We start from the raw sequence: 19,097 nt of genomic DNA, 5'->3' as shown, positions 1-19,097 counted from the left end.
TTGACCATCAGTGTAAAATATTCTGACCTACTTCCCTCTAACCAAACAGCATTTGAGGTGTGGACTTAAGTCAACATTAAGTGGTTCAAAAGCCATTTATATACACAAATTTTATTTCTGAAGTATCCTCATTCCAAAATAAATGTGCCAGTTTAGCCATCGTCATCAGATGATAAACCTTCAACCTCTTCTTGCTCGCCACCTATGGCCATCCAGAAAGCTTTAGCCACCTATAAAAGAAGCAATCACTTTCTTTAATTAAGAGGTTAACAGGAATACTACGAAAGTCTATAGAGCCCTTGTCGCCTACCTTCTCTGCATGGAGCTTCCTTTCTGCGTGGGGGAGTGTGGCAGCCTTGTCTACAAATGATAATAGTGATACTGAATTGGCATCATAGTACAGTCACTGTGCCAGTGCAATACAATATACAACATCCTTTACCTTTCATTTCTTTGAGCTTTGTGAACAGCCGCTCAAAATTGTCCAGATCAGCTTCCCCTGTCGTGAGATTGGCAAGTTCCTGAATGTCGACATTCAGGAGGGCATCTGAAAGGTTGAAAAAGTAAATTCTTAAGTTACACTAACACACTAAAATTCAAAGGGACTTCTGCTAAAAGGAGGACTGAGTGAAGGTACCCGTTGTAGAGTCCTGAGGTGTGCTGTTACTACTTGGCAGCTCGTTGGGTTGGTCACCTGCTATGCTAAACTGGGGAAGAAAAAGCAAAATAAACTTTAAAATTACATCAAATGGGGTGGAGGAAAATATATTGCCAAGCTGGAAATCTGCACACAACAAGTTTACTAACATCGGCTTGCTGGATGTTGGAAGGACCAAAGCTGTGGTGAGAGGCAACCAAACTGCCCATCAGGCTTAAACTACAGTGTCCCTCTGAAACAAAAACAACAACAAAAAAAAAAAAAAATTAAGTTCCAGTTTACCTTTTTTTAAGCTAAATACCTAAAGAAATAATAAGAATTACAATGCAGTGAGTACCAACAGCCTTTAGACATGTTAATGGAATACTGCACTCAAAAACTTTTTCCTACAGATCATCTACCCCATGTAATTTGTAGGTGTGGCCAAGAAGAAAATTTGACTTTCATGTTTTTATGCAGAATGGAGAGAAAAAAAGTTTAATATAATAAAAGCCATTAGTGGTCAATTCTGTACAAAGGCAAACAATGTAAAAAACATCCATGGGGGAAAAAAAAAACCCTTGTGTTACTCGTGTCACATAATCCACATTATTCAGTTGTTAAGCCATATGCTCAAAAAGTGCAGGCCTTGTTTTCCCCCAAAATAATGTGAAACTAGGAAACACTTGGATCTCTGGTACTCATAGAAAGGTGGCTCATGCTCTTTTTTTCTTCTAAATATTATGGACTTCTTCAGAAAGGTGTTGGAAGCCACCTGGCAAGGGGATGGGCCACAGTTAGCAAACTGCTCAATATTCAGGCGGACCTCTCTCTCGCTTTAGTATGTGCTGCAGTGTCCTACTTTCTCTCCATTACTACTTTGCAGTCTGTGAAATGGCCATTCTGCAGGAGAACGGGAGATTAAATGTTTTTCTCAGCCACCCCTACAAACAACATTGCATAAGTAACATCAAAGAAAGAGAGGTTTGGGTGGAGTATTCTTTTAAGTTCCCCCATTGAAGTTTCCACCTCCAGAGAAACTTCTAATCCTTGCCCAGTATTTTCTTGCCATTGTAGGAGTCTACATACCATCCTTCATTTCCATGTTTGACCAGACATTAGCGTTTAGTGCCTGAACGATCCGCTTCACACCAGTGGACTCTGGAAAATCATCTGGAAGAATAAAAATACAAGATAAACAAAAAGGCTTTCTGGAATTTGATTCGACAACATCCACAGAAATGCCACCGATGCAAACACAATTGAGCAGATCTGCAAATTCACAGTCCAACTCTTCTTGCACTACCAACACACTCACCATCTTCATCAGGCAGTACCTCTGGTTCCAGTTCAACCAGTTCAAATCCATGTGCAATGCACCACTCTTGGGCCTTCTGTCTGCTTACACCTGTTTGGAGAGAAAAAAGAATAAAAGTTGTTGTGACTTCAAAAGTTAACACTCCTGCACGTTCCCCGGAAGAAAGAAAAAAGCCACCACTCTTACCAGTCTCAGAAACTCTGTCACAGACTAGAATAAGGACATCCAAACACAATGGCTCTATCACAGGAAGCCAAGACGTGACACATTCCAAACCACATTTCTGAAAGAGAAGAAGAAAGCTGAACAAATGCCTGCCAACACCTGTCCATCCAAGCTCAACACAGTCTCTGACAATTCACAGGTCTCTGCCCTCCAAGAACAACCGGCAAATAGAAAATCTCCGCTCTACATTCAACATCTGCAAGATCAGACCATATCCAACAGAATATGTAGCACGACTTGTGGTCCAAGATTTTGGTCTTATCACATCTGGGTTACTGCAACTCTCTCCTGGCAGAAAAACCGACAGGTGTCACCAAGCCACTACTGACGATTCAAAATTCAGTGGAACATCTGGTGTTCAACAATTCACTCCTCTTTTCAAATCGCTTCATTGGGTCCCTGTATGTACCATTAAGGTTCAACTCTTTGATGCTTGCCTACAGTGTACTCCTATATATGTGGAGACTCTTACGAGGTACTTACTATGCCTCTTCTGGACCACTCAGCTCTGCTGATGAACGGTGTCTGCTGATGCCAAATCTCAATCCAAACTCTAGCTGGTCGAACAAGCTGTTCACCTCCATTTGAACTTTTGAGTCTCTCAATGTACTTGGGAAGAATTTGAAGGCTTGCTTGGTGAATTTGTGTCTAATGGATACCCATTAGGGTTTCTTTAATCTCAGAGTTGGTATGTAGCTTGTATCTGCGATCTAGCTATTTCAGTCACTACCCAAAGCTTGTGAACGCAGTGGACAGCACGGATGTACATTGATCGGTAAATTGGGAGCTTTGCCTCTCGGCTGACCTCTCTCTTTACCAAAACTGATGGATACAACATAAGCACGACAGTGAACGCTTCTCCAATCCAACTATCAATCTTCCACTTCCTTCTTTCCTCAGTTGTGAACAAGACTCAAAGATAACTTAAAACACCTCTGCCTGAGGCACCGCCTTAGCCCCAACTTGGAGTGGGCATTTTACCCTTTTGTGGCAGAGAACCACAACCTCAGACTTGGAGGTGTGTGGAGTCTCATCCCAGCCGATTCAAACTCTGCCTCAGACTTGCCCCAGTGCACATCGCAGGTCACATCATCCGAAAAAGCAGAGATGCAATCCCGAGTCACAGAATTCCTGAGGATACACTCCATCCCCTGGCTGTACCTTGATGTTATGAATAGAATGGGTGACAACGGGTAGCCCTGGCAGACCCACACCCACCAGGTCTGACTTTTTGCTGGCAATCCGAACCCAGCTTTCACTTCAGTTGTGTAGACTGAACAGCCCACAACAGCTGGCTCAATACCCCATATACTCCTACGGCACCCCCCACAGGTCACCCGTGGAATTCGGTCCTGTGTCTTTTTCAAAGTCCCTGGATCCCCAAAATAAACATAAAATAAACTTTACCTATGGCTTTTAAACCACACACATTTAAAAGTAAGTCGTTGATACTCAAAACCACGAAGAACATGATATAGTAACCAATGTCTTCTGTACGCAAAGCGAGATATTATTCTTGGCACTTAATTGCCTGATTCTGGAACTGCACTGTCTCAATATCAACGTGCCCTCACCTTACAAACCCTCTTGGTCATTGGCATAACGTGCTGGCACCACCCACCATAGCTGCACGCTCTGTGTTAGTAGGGCACCATGGTAAAGCGTACTGACACCCGTGGTGAAGCCCATTGACAAGTTGCCACTACTTCTTCCCAAATTTGCTCCCGTGCCAATAACACTACGTACTGCGATAACTGCTCACCACATGACTGTTGAAGTACACGGCGAATGCCTGCGCTGCCTCCGCTATCTCCGCGGTCAGCGCCGAGCGCTCAGGTAGCACGCACAGGTGCACGTCGGCGCGGTAGTACTTGTTGTCGATAGTCCAGGGGTACCGGCACACGGCTGTGTCATGAGATAAGGCTTCTGCGGGTCCATCTTCTCCAATTATTTCTGCAGAACAGAAAAAAAATGGGCACTAAGTCACAGGCTGCGAAGACCATTAAGAGTCAGTGACTGGACATGATGCATGCAACTGACTTAAAGAGCCCAGCGAGCGACTTTTCGTTCAGAGTGGAAAAACGAACCCTCCCCCCCCAAGAAATGATCACCACCCGAGTTACACAGAAGACGGTGTTCCCTAGGCCACCCCCTCCACGGTCCACCCTCGTGCCAGGCTCGGCTCTCACGCTCAGCTAACTCCTCAGCTGGGAAGTTCAAATCGCAGCTCGTCAACAAGACGCAGGGTACACCGCTCATGGCTCCTGCTTGAGTTGCCTTTTTCAGGGAGAAGATACTTCCGGCTGTCGAGACTGTACCACTTCTTTCCAAAAAGGGGGGGGGAGCACCGGTGTTACCGCGCAGGCGTCTTTTTGACCCGCCTTCCACTGCTTCAATGAAGATGCCAATTGGTTCGTTCAGTTTTCAATCTTGGGTTCCTGTGTTTGTTCAATACTCGACACGAATATCAATTCGACCTGGAGCTGAATTGATTTTTTGCTAAATTATATTATCAATAAGCATTAAAAAATCAGAAGGGTTTTTTTTTTATAACATGCAGTGTTTCTATGCAGGTACCGACTCTGCTGTTTTAAAAACCAACGAGGCCTCAGAGTACATAAAAGACGAAAGCATTGCTAAGTGACAGAAAGAGCGCCAGGTCTTCGCCACTCATTCTTTTTTTTCTGAAACTGTAACGCGCAGACGGCCCATTCCTGTAGTATCATGCAAGAGCCCTCTCTGGACGGGGCGCCGGTCCTCACTCATTCACACTCATGTTTACATGAGCACTTAGTTTTATTAAGTAGTCTAACTAGTACGCCTTAGCGGACACTAAGACGGCACCGTGTACGTTGTCGAGGCATGCCAGGTATGACAAATAAATAAACAAATTAAATAAGCGGAAAAGTCAACTGACCAAGGTTCCCAGAACTTAATTTTCTGGGATATTGTATAGTAGGAATGGGCGATACTGTTATTTTTGAAATGGATACGGATATATATATATATATATATATTTTAGGTATCACTTTTTCAGATATCAAGTATATTTTAATGAGCATAGGATTTTTATTTCAGATGATAATGATAGTGTTTTGGAATGGCTATTATGTCAGTCTATATTGAAATTAAATAATATCACGATACAAGGTCATGGTCAGCATAAGAAATATATTACACAATACATATTAATAGAATAAAGTAAAAATACAAACACAATCAAGATAATGTCATAAAGATTTGGTATTTTTTTTAATACATTAGATTCGATTAGATAAACATTGTTAATCCCAAGGGGAAATTCAGATGTATACAGCAGAAGAAACATGAAAAACAAGAATACAGACTCACAGGATAGGTAATACAGTTTTTCTTCTTTAGTTAAATATCTACAGAAAACGGTATATTTTGAATTTGGAAATTATTGCTACAGAATAAGAGTTCCCATTAAAAATACTGAATAGATAAATATGTGTACAAATCTTTTATCATGCAGTTAATTATGACGACTTTCAGCAAGGTTGGATTCTTTTGCATGCCACTGTATATCTTTCAAAAATATAAAAATCGGTTTTAAAATATATTGAGCAATATTAGGAATGATATACTTCAAAACACATATATTACACATACAGTATCTTTAAATATACTGTAAATTCTAGTTTTTTATATTAGAGTTGATAAACTTTATAAACCCCAAGGGGAAATTGAGAAGCATACAGCAGCAGAAACATAAAAACAAGGACACATACTAGTCAATCAATCAAACGGTATATCAAACTACTTAACGAGTGGCCCAGGAGGAAACACTGAATTGCCTGATAGCGGTAGGCAGAAAAGACCCCCAGATGCGCTTCTTATCACGCCGTGGTGTAATGAGTCTGTGTCTACAAAGTGCTCCAAGAGAGTGCCTGCCACCTGGAGGGGACGGAGGGCATTTTTCATGATGGCGTCCAATTTTGCCACCATCCTACAGCTTCATGTCCAAAAACGGACAGGCTTTCCTGATAAGTTTTTTTTATTTTTAGTATATTATTTATAATATACTATACAATGTATTTCACAGTATAGAGATGTTTCAGCATATTTTAATATATATTTGTCTGTTTTTATATTAACTTTCCATTAATAGAATATTTGCTTTGATATTATGGATGTATCAATAGTTACAATTGTTAGTTTGACAGCAGATGTAATCATCTTTATACACTGATATTGAATATACATACTGTGTATATACCTTTAATGAATTCCTATTGAAATTTCAAAAAACATCAAGCTTGCAGTCCATGTTTTAGAGTGAAATACAACATGTCCTACACGTGCTGACACCAATAAGTTGGATTTATAGGGAAGCCCCACAGACACGTGGAGAACATGTAAACTCCACACAAGGAGGAGCCGGGACGCAAATCCCGACATCCTTTCTGTGAGGCAACTGCGCTACCACTGTGCCACCGTGCTGCCCCCAGGTAAAGGTATATAGATGCAAGCAAATATTATATTGCATGTCATATAAACAATATGCAGTATTTACAAATATGCTTGTTACAGTAAAGGAAATGTATGTTTGATTATATTTTAAATATAATCTTGAAAAGATACAGACTACAAATATTTTTCATTATATTGCAAAGTTTGTCCAAATATTTTTTGTGTATATTGCGATATATTTCAATTTCTTAAGGGTTCCACACCGATCCAGCTAGAACAGTGTTTTTCAAACAGTGCGCTGTGGCACAATGATGCGCCATGAGAGCTACCGTGAAAATAATAATGTAGTGCACTTGGGTCTGAACCTGAGAAGGGCAAGCTCCACAGGTGGTGGAGATATAGCTGCGGAGGACAGGGCAACCTGGAGAAGTTGGCATAAAAGCAGCTCCGCGATTTCCATGTTGCAGACAAAGCACGTCGGACACAACACCAAGCTGCTAGGGTCCATCTGCTTGGGTTTGTGGTCACCAGCGAGTCTCACTCTGCCCGTATTTAGTGGGCATACGAGTTGCCTCTCTGGCAGAGATGGACGAGCAAAGGGACCAAACAACTGGGAGATGCCGCCAAAGTGCTAAATAAGTGTCCTGTCTGCAAAGGCTGATATCCCAGGGGCTTTTCGGGTAACTAGCCCCCCACCTCCGCGCCCCGGACTGTTCCGTCCAGTCTCCCCGTTTCGGACAGTTGAGCACGTGTGTGAGATATAACATATTTTTGGTTAGCAGAATAGTGGTGTTCCTTGAGATTTTTTTTTTATTTTTTTTTTACAAAAAATGTGCCACCCCAGACAAAACGTTTTGGAAACACAAGCTAGGACATTATAAACAATGCAAAAAGACGGACTCAGCCAATGTAAATATAAAAGGTTGTATCAACATAAAAGTCCCAATACTAAGTAAGTGATAACATACTCATGCAAACACAGCGCTCTCTAACTATACCCAGAATAAAAATTAAAAAGGGTAGCATGCAGCTACGTCGTGCCACATACACTTGAGTGCCTTTTATGAAATAACCAGATTATTTAAAATAGATTAAATAGAAATAACCAGATTATTTAAAACCTATATGAAAAAGAACACAAATTCATCACCGTGTTACACTCAGAAATTCTTTCCAAATCCCGATAAAAAAATAACAAACGCAGTGTGTAATGTTTCGATTGATTCTAGAGGATATACAAAGTGAAAAATAACAGCTGAGCCAATTAAGGTTAAGAACCAAATAAAAAGCAGAAGCAGGTCGAGACGAAAACCTCCAGCCGCAGCGGTCATTCACGCAGCTTTAAACCTCTAATATTTTTTCAGGGTCTCGAGGGCCGAAAGAGTTTATGCAGTCCTGTACGGGACGCCGGTCCATCGCAGTACCAGTTCATTCACAGGGTAGTGTTAGATTAGACTAGCCAATGTTGTACACCTCGGGGACGTCTCTAGCTTTTGGGAGCGATCATGCAGATAACTGGAGAGGAGATTTCAGGCCGGGAAGAGCGGGGTGAGGGGTCCCCCGTGAACCTTTTAGCGCAGTCGTCCAAGCACGTAGAACATGTCAGGGAATGAAGCGGGCTGGACACATAAGCCCATGGGAAGGGGTAGGAGGGGGCTCGCGAATATCAGGGGCACCACTGGTTTATTCCTCTAGGAATGTGGAAGGAAAACATGAAAATGCGACGCAGACAACCGCCGGAACCAGCGTGAACCATTAAACCACCATCTTACTATAAAATTGGTTTGTATGTTTAGTGTTAGGAGTTTGAAGAACCTGTTTTTTAAAAAAATATCTATCTATCTATCTATCTATCTATCTATCTATCTATCTATCTATCTATCTATCTATCTATCTATCTATCTATCTATCTATCTATCTATCTATCAATACACATTTGATTTTTTGTTTTAAAAGAAATGGTGTTTCTTACTATATTAGAGTTGTAAATATATACTGAGATTGTAAATGGGAAGTGCGCTGTGTTGAATTGAATTTTTGACATTTGCCCTTAGGGGAATTTTTGAAGGTAATGAATGTCAGTTCAGTAAAAAATGATACAATGTAGAAGCAACTAAATGTGCTTTCTCTTTATGTGGGTATTTTTAGATTGTGAAATTCACTTGGAAGGTTGGTATGATAATAACATTCACATGTCAACAAGGGATTTTTCCTTCTTGAAGGCTTTATTGGTAGCTATTCACATGTAAAAGTTACCAGTTTAGAGACTTTCTTTCTTTCTTTTTCAAAATACATAAAAATACCCTGGTAGCAATAAAGGTATGGAATTTCTAGCTCCTGTAAGTGTTGAACTAAAATAGAATCCTTCATTCTTTCATTTCCCAGAGTCACTGCAGGGCACTAATTAAACATGGGTGAGATGCCAATCCATCCCGGCATTCACTGAGACATGCAGATTCATGGCAGAGTCTCCAGTCTAAATAGCAGGTTGTTTTTTTTTTTTTTGTTGAGCCTGGAAACCCACATGCACATGGGAATAATGTGCAAACCCTAAAGAGAAGCCCACCAGAAATGTATTGGGTGCTAAATGCTGTGAAGCAGTGGTGCTTTTATCCCACCCAGTAAAAATGTATGTGTCTGTAGGATTGACAGCCAGAAAAGAAGGAGCTGCAAAAAGACAGATAGAGGTGAAGTGCACTATAAGTTGATGAATGGATAAATCAGAAAAGCATTACTTGAAGCAGATTAGCTCTGTTTACGAAAGGCAGATATAAAAGCATGTAATATGGCACTATTAAAGATGTGGATAGATAGACAGACAGATAGACAGATACAAGATCGATAGATAGATATCTACGTGACATTTAGGAGCATTTCACTGTGCTATATATGACACAGATGGACAGTTAGTGACAAGTTAGAGACAGACATACATACAATCTTCCTTTTAAATGTTTTCCGAATGTTGTAAAATCTCCAGCTGCTCCTCCTCTGTACAGATACAGTATCTGTTAGCTGAGTCAATATCTTTTTTGCCTCCAGAGTTGTTTCTTCACTCAGTCTGTTCAGTTGTACTCACCAGTTTTCATTCAGACACTCTGATTCCTAATTTTTTTCTGCCAATTCAGAATTACCTAGTGGTGCATATTTTACTGTCCTTCCATTCTGTGTTCCTTCGCTGAAGCAGTAGGCACAGGGTATCATCGGGATGCCCATCTCAGGCCAACATGTTTGCATGCCTTAGGTTTAGCCTCACGGACACAGCAAGAACAAAAAGGGCTGTCCAGCTGGGGGTCTTGCCTGTGAGGCAGCATTAGTACCCGTTGCACACTAGTGATGTCTTGTCTGCCATTCCATCATGTAAAAAGTGTGTCTGATTTTATTTTGCTTATTTATTTTATTTTTTAGAAAAGTATTTTGTGTTGCTGAAGGGTTAAATATAATGATTACATCTGTCTGATGACTTTATGTAGTGGACAGATATTGTTGGTTTTCATACTGTGTATGTTTAATCTGTTTCTGCCTTGCTATTTGTGTGTTTTATCAAATCTGCATTAGTTTACCAGTTCAGTATTTAGTAATTAGCATAATCTATACTTGTATTTTAACTGAGAACTGCTCAAGCACTCTGCACCTGCACTCAGTTAAGAACGTAATACAAAAAATAAGTTGTATTGGATTGTGTATATTAATGAATATTCACCAATCCATTGTAGCACTCTCTTTTCCTAAAAGCACTAGGCACAAGCCCTGGTCCATGTGATGGTCACATTCACACAACCTTTGCATGTCTGAGGAAACCCGAATGGGCACTCAAAATTTATACGGCTATGGGAGGACATACAAGCTGGACCAAGATCTGCATAAACCTCATTAGAGAATTGCTGTTTGCTGATGTGGTGGCCCTGAGTTCACATACTGAAGCGGCCCTCCAGCAGCTGATCATCCGTTTTGTATATGCGTGCAGGGTGTTTGGGCTGGCTATTAACATTCAGAACACCAATGTCACAGGCCAGGATGTCCCTGCTCCACCTTTGATTAGCTTTGACAGCATAGTGCTTGAAGTCACTGACCACTTTACTTACATGGGTTCCATAAGCAGCAGCAACCTATCACTCCATAGTGAAATTGACAGACGGATTGCCAGAGCCGCCGGTGTGATGGCCAAACTGAACACGAGAGTATGGACCAGCAATCAGCTGACCCTGAACACCAAACTGAAGGTATACCAGGCATGTGTCCTCAGCACCTTGCTGTATGGCAGCGAATCCTGGACTAGTAATGCCAGGCAGGAAAATCATCTAGAGAGATTCCACTTCACTACCTCCGACACATCCGCTGCATCACATGGCAAGACAAAGTTACCAACACCGCTGTACTGGAGCAAGCCGACTCACTGAGCATGCATCTCCAGAGACGACTGTGCTGATTGGTACACGTACATCGAATGGCAAGCTGGCCACAGGACATCACCCAGTGGGCCGCCCAGCACTGCGGTATAAAGATGTCTGCAAGCATAACCTAAAACTGACAGGCATCAACACAGAGAATTGGGATCAGATCGCAGGCAACCAAAGTAGCTGGCGCTGGATCATTCAAGAAGGCATCAAGAGAGGCAAAGAAAGATGCAATTAGCAGCGAGAGGACAGAAGGCAACGTAAGAGTAAGAAACAACAAATTCAGGCTCCAGTTTCAAAATCCAACCTCGTATTCAGTACCTACAGAAGGGACTTCCATGCAGGGATCAGATTGCTGAACCACTCCAGATATTGTACTCAACAACACTAAGATAGACTGACCACGGTGCAACCATCATCTTCTGAGATGGACAGATGCCTACTATAGCTGTCTGGCTTGGTGCTGCCTCTGTTCAGCCTAAGGCCAATCTGCAACACATCATCAAAGCCTGTAAAAGGATCATAGGCTTTAACTTACTTACTTGAAGTCCTGTATGAGTCCATGGTAAGAAAGAGGGCTGTATTGCTCTCACCCAAGGCATCACCTGCTCTAAACACCTCCCTCCGGCAGTGCAGTGCAGTGCAAGCTGAAATAACAAGGCAGTTCAACAGTTTGTTTTCCACATGCAGTTTTTCTTACTAATCAGGTCTGAGCTTCTACTCAGTATCTATGTATACCTGCACACTAGATTGACAGGACATTTTAATCCTACCACCTCTTTATTTTGTTATTTTGTCCTTGTATACTGCATCATAATTTATCATTTAATATTTTATTTTTTTATATTTATCTTTTGTATGGTGTGTTGACCATGTACTGTATATTGCATCAATGCTACCAAGACAAATTCCTAGTGTATCTGCCCAATAAAGTGAATTCTAATTCTGATTCCGAGTCTGTCCACTGAGCCACCTTGTAAGTAAATATAAAACAGAAGCCTCACCCAGCAACAATGCTACAATACAGCCTGCTATCTGCCTCTCTCTGTGTCAGGACATACATGTCAGCGTACCAGGTCAGTAACCTGATAAACATGGGCACAATTAATCGGAAAAGGTTTATTCCTGCCTTCTGCCTTGTGCTTTTGTGATAAATGTCAATGACCCACTTCCCTACATTCAACAAGTTTTGAAAATGAATCAGTGAGGGTTGTGCAAACTGCGATGCAGTGGATTAAATCTGGTGCCCAGTCGGTGTCTGTGCTGCATATGCACATTCTCAGAGCTCATTTGCTATCCTGGCTGGCAGCATTGGACTCAACCATGAATTTGCCAGGGTGTCTGTGCATTACTGGGCAAATTGTCACACACACACATACAAGTTTGGAGTCACCAACTGACCTAACCTGCATGTCCTTGGGAAGTGGATGGAAAGCCACACATACACAGGGAGAAAGTCCACACAGGCAGGCAGAGTCAGAATTTCATACAGGAGTTGTGAGACTCTGCAACACTGTTTATATTATATTATAATATATTTTATATTATAGTCATCATCGTCCAACCCGCTATAACCTAACACAGGGTCACGGGGGTCTGCTTGAGCCAATCCCAGCCAGCATAGGGTGCACAAGGCAGGAACAAACCCTGGGCAGGGTATGCACACATACACGGGACAATTTTGGATCACTAATGCACATAACCTGCATGTCTTTAGACTGTGGGAGGAAACTGGAGTTCCTGGAGGAAACCCACGCAGACACGGAGAGAACATGCAGACTCTACGCAGGGAGGACCCGGGAAGCGAACCCAGGTCTCCTAACTGCGAGGCAGCAGTGCTACGAGTGCGCCACTGTGCCACCCATATTACATTATATTATATTATATTATATTATATTATATTATATTATATTATATTATATTATATTATATTATATTATATTATATTATATTACTGCGGTGGGCTGGCACCCTGCCTGGGGTTTGTTTCCTGCTTTGCGCCCTGTGTTAGATGGGATTGGCTCCAGCAGACCCCCGTGACCCTGTAGTTAGGATATAGCGGATTGGATAATGGATGGATATATTATATTATATTATATTATATTATATTATATTATATTATATTATATTATACTAACCGTCCCCCATGGCTTTGCCTGCATAGAAGTGAAACAGGACAGCGAGGAGGGCCCTGTCCAGCTCCCCACTCCTGATGTCACGCTCCTCCCCACCCCTCGGCTCACAGCCTCTGTCTTGGATTAGTGCGAATATATCACTCCTGCAAGCAAACTATGATTCTAAGTGCAATGAGAGAAGTCTCAAAATCAACCGGAATGTTCAAGCAAATTCTAGAAAAAAGCCTGATCTAAATTCATTAAATAGTTCTCTCGTTTGCTAGCTAAGCGGATGTAAGATATGCCTCGAGGCTGGTGCATGAGTGAGGAGGGACCCAATCTCGGTCCACTGTGTCACTCTCGGATCCGCGCAAATTATTCGGTACCACAAGCGAACTATGATACTTAGCGAGATGAGAAAAGTTGCAAAATCAACCGGAATGTTCATATTAAGAAAGTCTCCCAACTTTTTTGGAAATGAGGTTTGTAATTTTTGTGGCCATAATGTTTTTTGCACTTTACCGCTCTTTAATGGTTCTTTACTGGGTTGTGTAGTTCCTTGTAGAGCCATTGCTTCACAAAGCACCATGTCATTCAGGGACAGGTTCTTTGCATATGAAGCTTTTTCTATGTGCTTTGAAAAACTTCCTAATATATACAAAAAGAAAAAAAAGCCTCTAATGTATGGGAGGCTACCTGGCAAGACACCAACAGATTAAGAAAACCCAGACTCAGCCTGTGTTACTGTATGCAGCAAGAGTCCTTAGGACATCCTGAGCCACTGGTGTTTCACAAATCTGTTACCATCTAGTCCTGTTTATTTGCTGTATGGAGCCTGTTACAGATCTAAATAAATGAAGGTTCCTTCTGGAACCTTCATGTGGATGAGTCTTTTGGGAAGCAAGTATAGATCCCCTATTGCATCGGTCTGAAGAACCACTCTGGCACCATTATTTTTAAGAGAAACACCGATTGTGAGTGAGGTCTTCTCGTCCTCACAAATGCACTGCAAAAAATGAAATCTAAGCAAGTGGAAAAGTATTCATATCATGACATTTTATTTTATTTTCCTCATTGTAAGAATTATTGACTTATCAAAAAATCTGTATTTACAATTATTTAGCTTACTTTAAGAAATCTTGTCAAGTAAAGTTTGCTTATCCCATTGGCAGATTTTGTTGCTAAATAAAGGCAAAACAACTCCCATTTAAAGAGTTTTTGTCTAGTTTTTGAATATGGATTTTTTTGCAGTGTGCTCTTTAGCTTGGGCACAAATCCCTACGGACTCACTCAAATCTTGTGGAAAGCCTTCTCAGAAGCTGCTTATAGCTACCAAGGGTGGCAACTCCATATTAACATCTGTGGCTTTGGAATTGGATGCCCAGTAAGCTTACATAAGAAGTGTGAACTCAAGTGTCTACTAACGTTTGGCCACATAGTGTATATGCAGAAATGACTTCTAGAATTTTACAGTGTTAGTGACTGCGCCAAGTTGGAGTGTTTCATAGACAGATAGATAGACGTTACCCCAAAAAGAACTGAAGTTCTTCAGTGAGGCATAAGATGCGTAAATCTGTTAAAACACAAAGTTGGATTTGTGAACCCTGCACCCTAAATTTTCTGTTATATGTAGAAAAAAGGCAACAAAAAAAATGTTTTTGGTAATCATCAGAGATTACAACAAACTTTTCTAAATCAGTTTTTCCAGCTGATTTCAGATCTACTTTCATTCTTTTCTAGTCACGTCACCTTTTTGAGTTTGGAGTAATGTTAGTTTACAGTGTACTTGGACCAATGAAGTAAATGTTTCAATATCGTCAGTGTGAAGTCAAATAGGCACACACTGTGGCCTCGATATACTGAATGATGTCAGTCAGCTGCCACTGTGTCTTCAGAAACGTTCAGAGTGCGAGTTTCTGGTGTAAACTGCGTCTGGATTGTCACAGCACAGCATCCAGCAGTAGTCAGCCATCATACTCTCGTTCCACAAACCTTGGGGTCGATGCTCCATTAACTGAATGTCCTGGTGATAACGTTCTCCTTGCTCGTCACTCACCATACCACGATTTGCTAGAAAGAACTCTAAATGTGAGTGCAAGACGTGTATTTTCAATGCCACGCGACAGCCCAGTTTCTGGTATGAATTGAGCAGATTCTGACCTCCTTCCATGTATACAGGAGACTTATGGCTACCCAGGATTTTTTCTCAGAGTCACTTGTATGCCCCCCAAAGCTTCAAGCTTGGCTGCTGAGAGAGATTCTTTAAAACCATCATCCTGCAAAACGGTCTTAATCTGTGGACCTGTAAATATCCCTTCGTACAGATGACATGTGGAGCCCAAGATTTATCCTGGTCACCGAGTGGACAGCTGAAGTACAATTTGTAAATCTTCTTCAGATCTGCGGTAATTGGGAAACATTGTGCTTTTGTCGTGAATGAACCACACATATAACAGAAATTATCTGAATGATTAATAAAATTTCTGACATGAGGAAATCAATCACAGTTAATACCATCTGTAACATAAAAATAAAGACAGTTGTCATTAAATCTTGTAATATGCTTGGGCTAATTATAACAAATATATAATGAGCTTCATCACAAAACCTTAACATGCTAAAGAAAAACTAAACACAGACTTGACATCAGCCTGAAAAACACTGCAAACCCCACAAACAGTGATCTCTGATGAAAATGGCCAGTTGACTTGTGTAATTAGAGAATGTAGCACGAAACAGTCACAAGAGCACACCCTAGTGGCTCATATAATCACTGCTTGCCTTGAATGAGCACTCGTTACTCTGACTTGGTGTATCCAATGTTGTATTAAACAGAAGCCAACCCTGGGCAGGACTCGAGGGCATCAAAGGGTACCCTCACCTTAGTGCTGCCAGTCGACCTAAACTGTGAGCGCAATACCAGAGTACCTTGAGAAAAGCTTGTGAAGGCACAAAGAGAATGTCCAAGTAGCAGCCATGCCTCTGAACTGAAACTTTAAAGCAGGAACTCCATGAACTGTGCCATTGTGCCACACCTCACTTCCTGAACCTCTACACCTCAATCACAACAGCATCCTGAATAACTGGACAAAAGTTCAATGCTTGTGAATACATGTTCACGATGTGCACTCTCTGGCCACTTTATTAGGCACACCTGTTCAACTGCTTGTTAACATAAATATCTAATCAGCCAATCACATGGCAGCAGCTCAATGTATTGCTGCATGTAGGCATTGTCAAGATGACCTGCTGAAGTTCAAACAAAGTATCCGAATGGAAAAGAAAGGAGATTTAAGTACCTTTGAATGTGGCATGGTTGTTGGTGCAAGACAGGCTGGTCTGAGTATTTCAGAAACCATGCAATGGGTGGCACCTCAGCACCACACTAGTTCAGATGGAATGGAACAGTGCAAGGCTTTTTTATGGTGGCTGGAGTGCCAATTCTGCCACCAACCCCCTAGTTTTTCACTGCAGGTTGGGTGACCTACATGCAGGGCTGAATGCAGATTAACATCATACCCAGGAAGGAGGAATTGCTTTTGGCATTAACGGGATTCGAACCGGCAACTTTCCGATTGCTACTGCAGATCAAGGTGGAATGCTAATTTATTGAAAAGTGAATGGTAAAATTTGTTAGAGTGGTAGCGAAGGAAAGTTTCCGCCACTCCAACTAAATGACAGTAAATAAATATTGCTTTATTTTGCAAAAGTATTGAGGGTGTTCGGCAATAATTACTGTGTTATTTGGTAACTAACTGTACTACCCGTGTAAGATGGTGTATTATCGTAGTCTTTCCCTCTACTTACCCTTTACCTGTTTTCTCAAGGGTAAGTGTACTTGACAAGTTCGTTACTGGGTTGGTCTACTGCTGCACTTTGAGTATCACACACATACATAGCTATACGCATACACACAAACCCTAATCACTACAGTGCCCCATGAATGACACGCACACACATGCTGATTAACCTTTAGCACTTTAAACCAATCAAGTGCTTTAGGAATAACACTTCAAGAGATTTTTTTATTATCGGCACAAACAACATACAATGTTTTAATGATATCTCAGACCTAAATATTACTTTTGGTCTGCAAGAAAACATTTAAACATACATAGGCTCAGCATCCTCGACTGTAGACTATTTACCAGTCAAGAATGCCTTACTTTACGTACTGTTCCCTACTATTGAGTGGAGCTCTCACTCGCAGCCTTAATAAACCTAATAGCAAACCTCTGGCTGCACCAGGTGCTCAAAGAAATCTACCTTATTACTTCAATCACTCTAGACATTAAGTCAAAGCATAGGAAGTTAAAAGCAGCATGGTATTTATTACAGGAACAATAATAATACCACTGGAACAAAGAATAATAGAAAATAGATACTGATAGGAAAGTCTGGATATATGTATAGTCTTTAGAAAAAGCTTACGAAAAAATTACAGATGACAAGGATGAATGTCGCAGGCGGCTTGTGATCGAGCACTTGTAGCTGTTCATGATGCTTTTCTGATGACCAGTGACGTCTTCGTCCGTTCTTCTTCCTCCTTCCTTCCTTACTCACTTACTCACTCACTATATTGCTTCTGAGATGAGGCATATTTATTCTAAAATTGTACTGGGGGGTTTTGCAAGATGTGATTGTTAGATATTCTGAGTTGGCTGGCTGTCAATATGATGAATGAATTCACTGTTCGTTTTCCCAAACAATAAAACTTTTTTTAATGTTCTCTGGGGTATCGGCAGATCTTCCTTTCCCCGGCTAAAAAATAATTAAATATCCATCCTTTCTCAGATTATAAAGTAATTGAGCCAGCAGCATTTCTTCCTTTCTTTGCTGGATCAGCTGTTTTAAAAGTGAGACATAGCTGGGTAGAAGACATGCTTTGATTTGCCCTGAATGTAGTTCATCTGTTGTCTTGTCTTGAACAAAATATAATGGAAATATAAACCAAAATGTAAAGATTTTGTACCCCACAACAGATGGGTTGAAATTTGTCCTCAGTATTAACATTTGCAGTGCATCACACAATGTGTATGTCAGTGTTATGTGCTATTTGTTATGGTCTTCAAAAAGCAACATGAATGTTTGTGATGCACCATCTGTTGGAATGACAGAGGCATAGCAACTGGACAGACACACAGACTCATCCTTTATTAACGTGGATAATAAATTGTACTGCTATTTCACAAAGATGTGACATGCTGCTACCTGTTTCATTGTGCACGCACGTCCTTCAATCATCTAGTGACAACTATTGATGCAGAGATTAAGCACAGGCCTAGTGGACTATCAAGTGACAAGAAATGAACAAAAGTTGTGTATATATTTAGTTTTAATCAGGTAAAGGCTTAGTGAGTTTAGTAAAGAGAAAGAGACAGAGACAGTGCAGAGCTGTCATTCCTGCCTCACAGCACCTGGGAGTCTCCATGGAGGTTGCATGTTCTCTCTGTGCATTTGTGGATTGATTGGTATCAGTGAATGTGTTTCACTGGTAATGGCTGCCTGTTTTAACAGTGAATATTGGAACTGTGTTATGTGCTGTGGAGTAAATAACATCCACTCCCATTTTCCCTTCATCAACCCAAGCCCCAAAAATTCAAGGCATGAACATTAGCCACATCAGATCGCTCTATTTCCAAATATTTATGCCAAGTAACTTGATTAAAACTAAACTGACAACTTATTTCCGATGCTGCAGGCAGAACACTCGTTTCTGATTGGCTGTGCAACTGAGCCCTGCAAGAGGACCAACATATCATCCACCATGTTTGCTTCATTCCTTACACCCAGTGCTACTGCAATTATCACTGACTCCGGGAGACCATAAACTGGGCAGATTAAATATACCCCTTGGCACATGCAGGATTTATTGTGTACTTATAACATCTGTTCAGTTTTTGGCACTTAACTGAATGACTTGCTCACTAGCTGTCAGTAGAAGACCGGAGGATGCACATGCATGATGTTAC

The 19,097-nt window shown here is 41.1% G+C and overlaps 1 protein-coding gene across 1 annotated transcript; it reads right to left on the bottom strand.

The window, feature by feature from the left end:
- Positions 1-92: 92 nt before the first annotated feature.
- Positions 93-4,517, bottom strand: aagab (alpha and gamma adaptin binding protein). The gene is made up of 10 exons (XM_039773515.1): positions 4,370-4,517; positions 3,943-4,133; positions 2,142-2,238; positions 1,956-2,045; positions 1,727-1,810; positions 808-890; positions 638-707; positions 443-547; positions 311-360; positions 93-230 (listed from the first exon to the last, which is right to left on the bottom strand). The coding sequence occupies exons 1-10, from the start codon at positions 4,437-4,439 to the stop codon at positions 153-155; spliced, it is 918 nt and encodes a 305-aa protein (XP_039629449.1). The 5' UTR covers positions 4,440-4,517; the 3' UTR covers positions 93-152.
- Positions 4,518-19,097: the final 14,580 nt, after the last annotated feature.

The sequence above is a fragment of the Polypterus senegalus genome, chromosome 12 (assembly GCF_016835505.1).
Source record: "Polypterus senegalus isolate Bchr_013 chromosome 12, ASM1683550v1, whole genome shotgun sequence".
Classification (NCBI taxonomy): Eukaryota; Metazoa; Chordata; class Cladistia; order Polypteriformes; family Polypteridae; genus Polypterus; species Polypterus senegalus.
The sequence above is the reverse complement of the archived record's forward strand: the minus strand, read 5'-3'. Positions and strand labels throughout refer to the sequence as shown.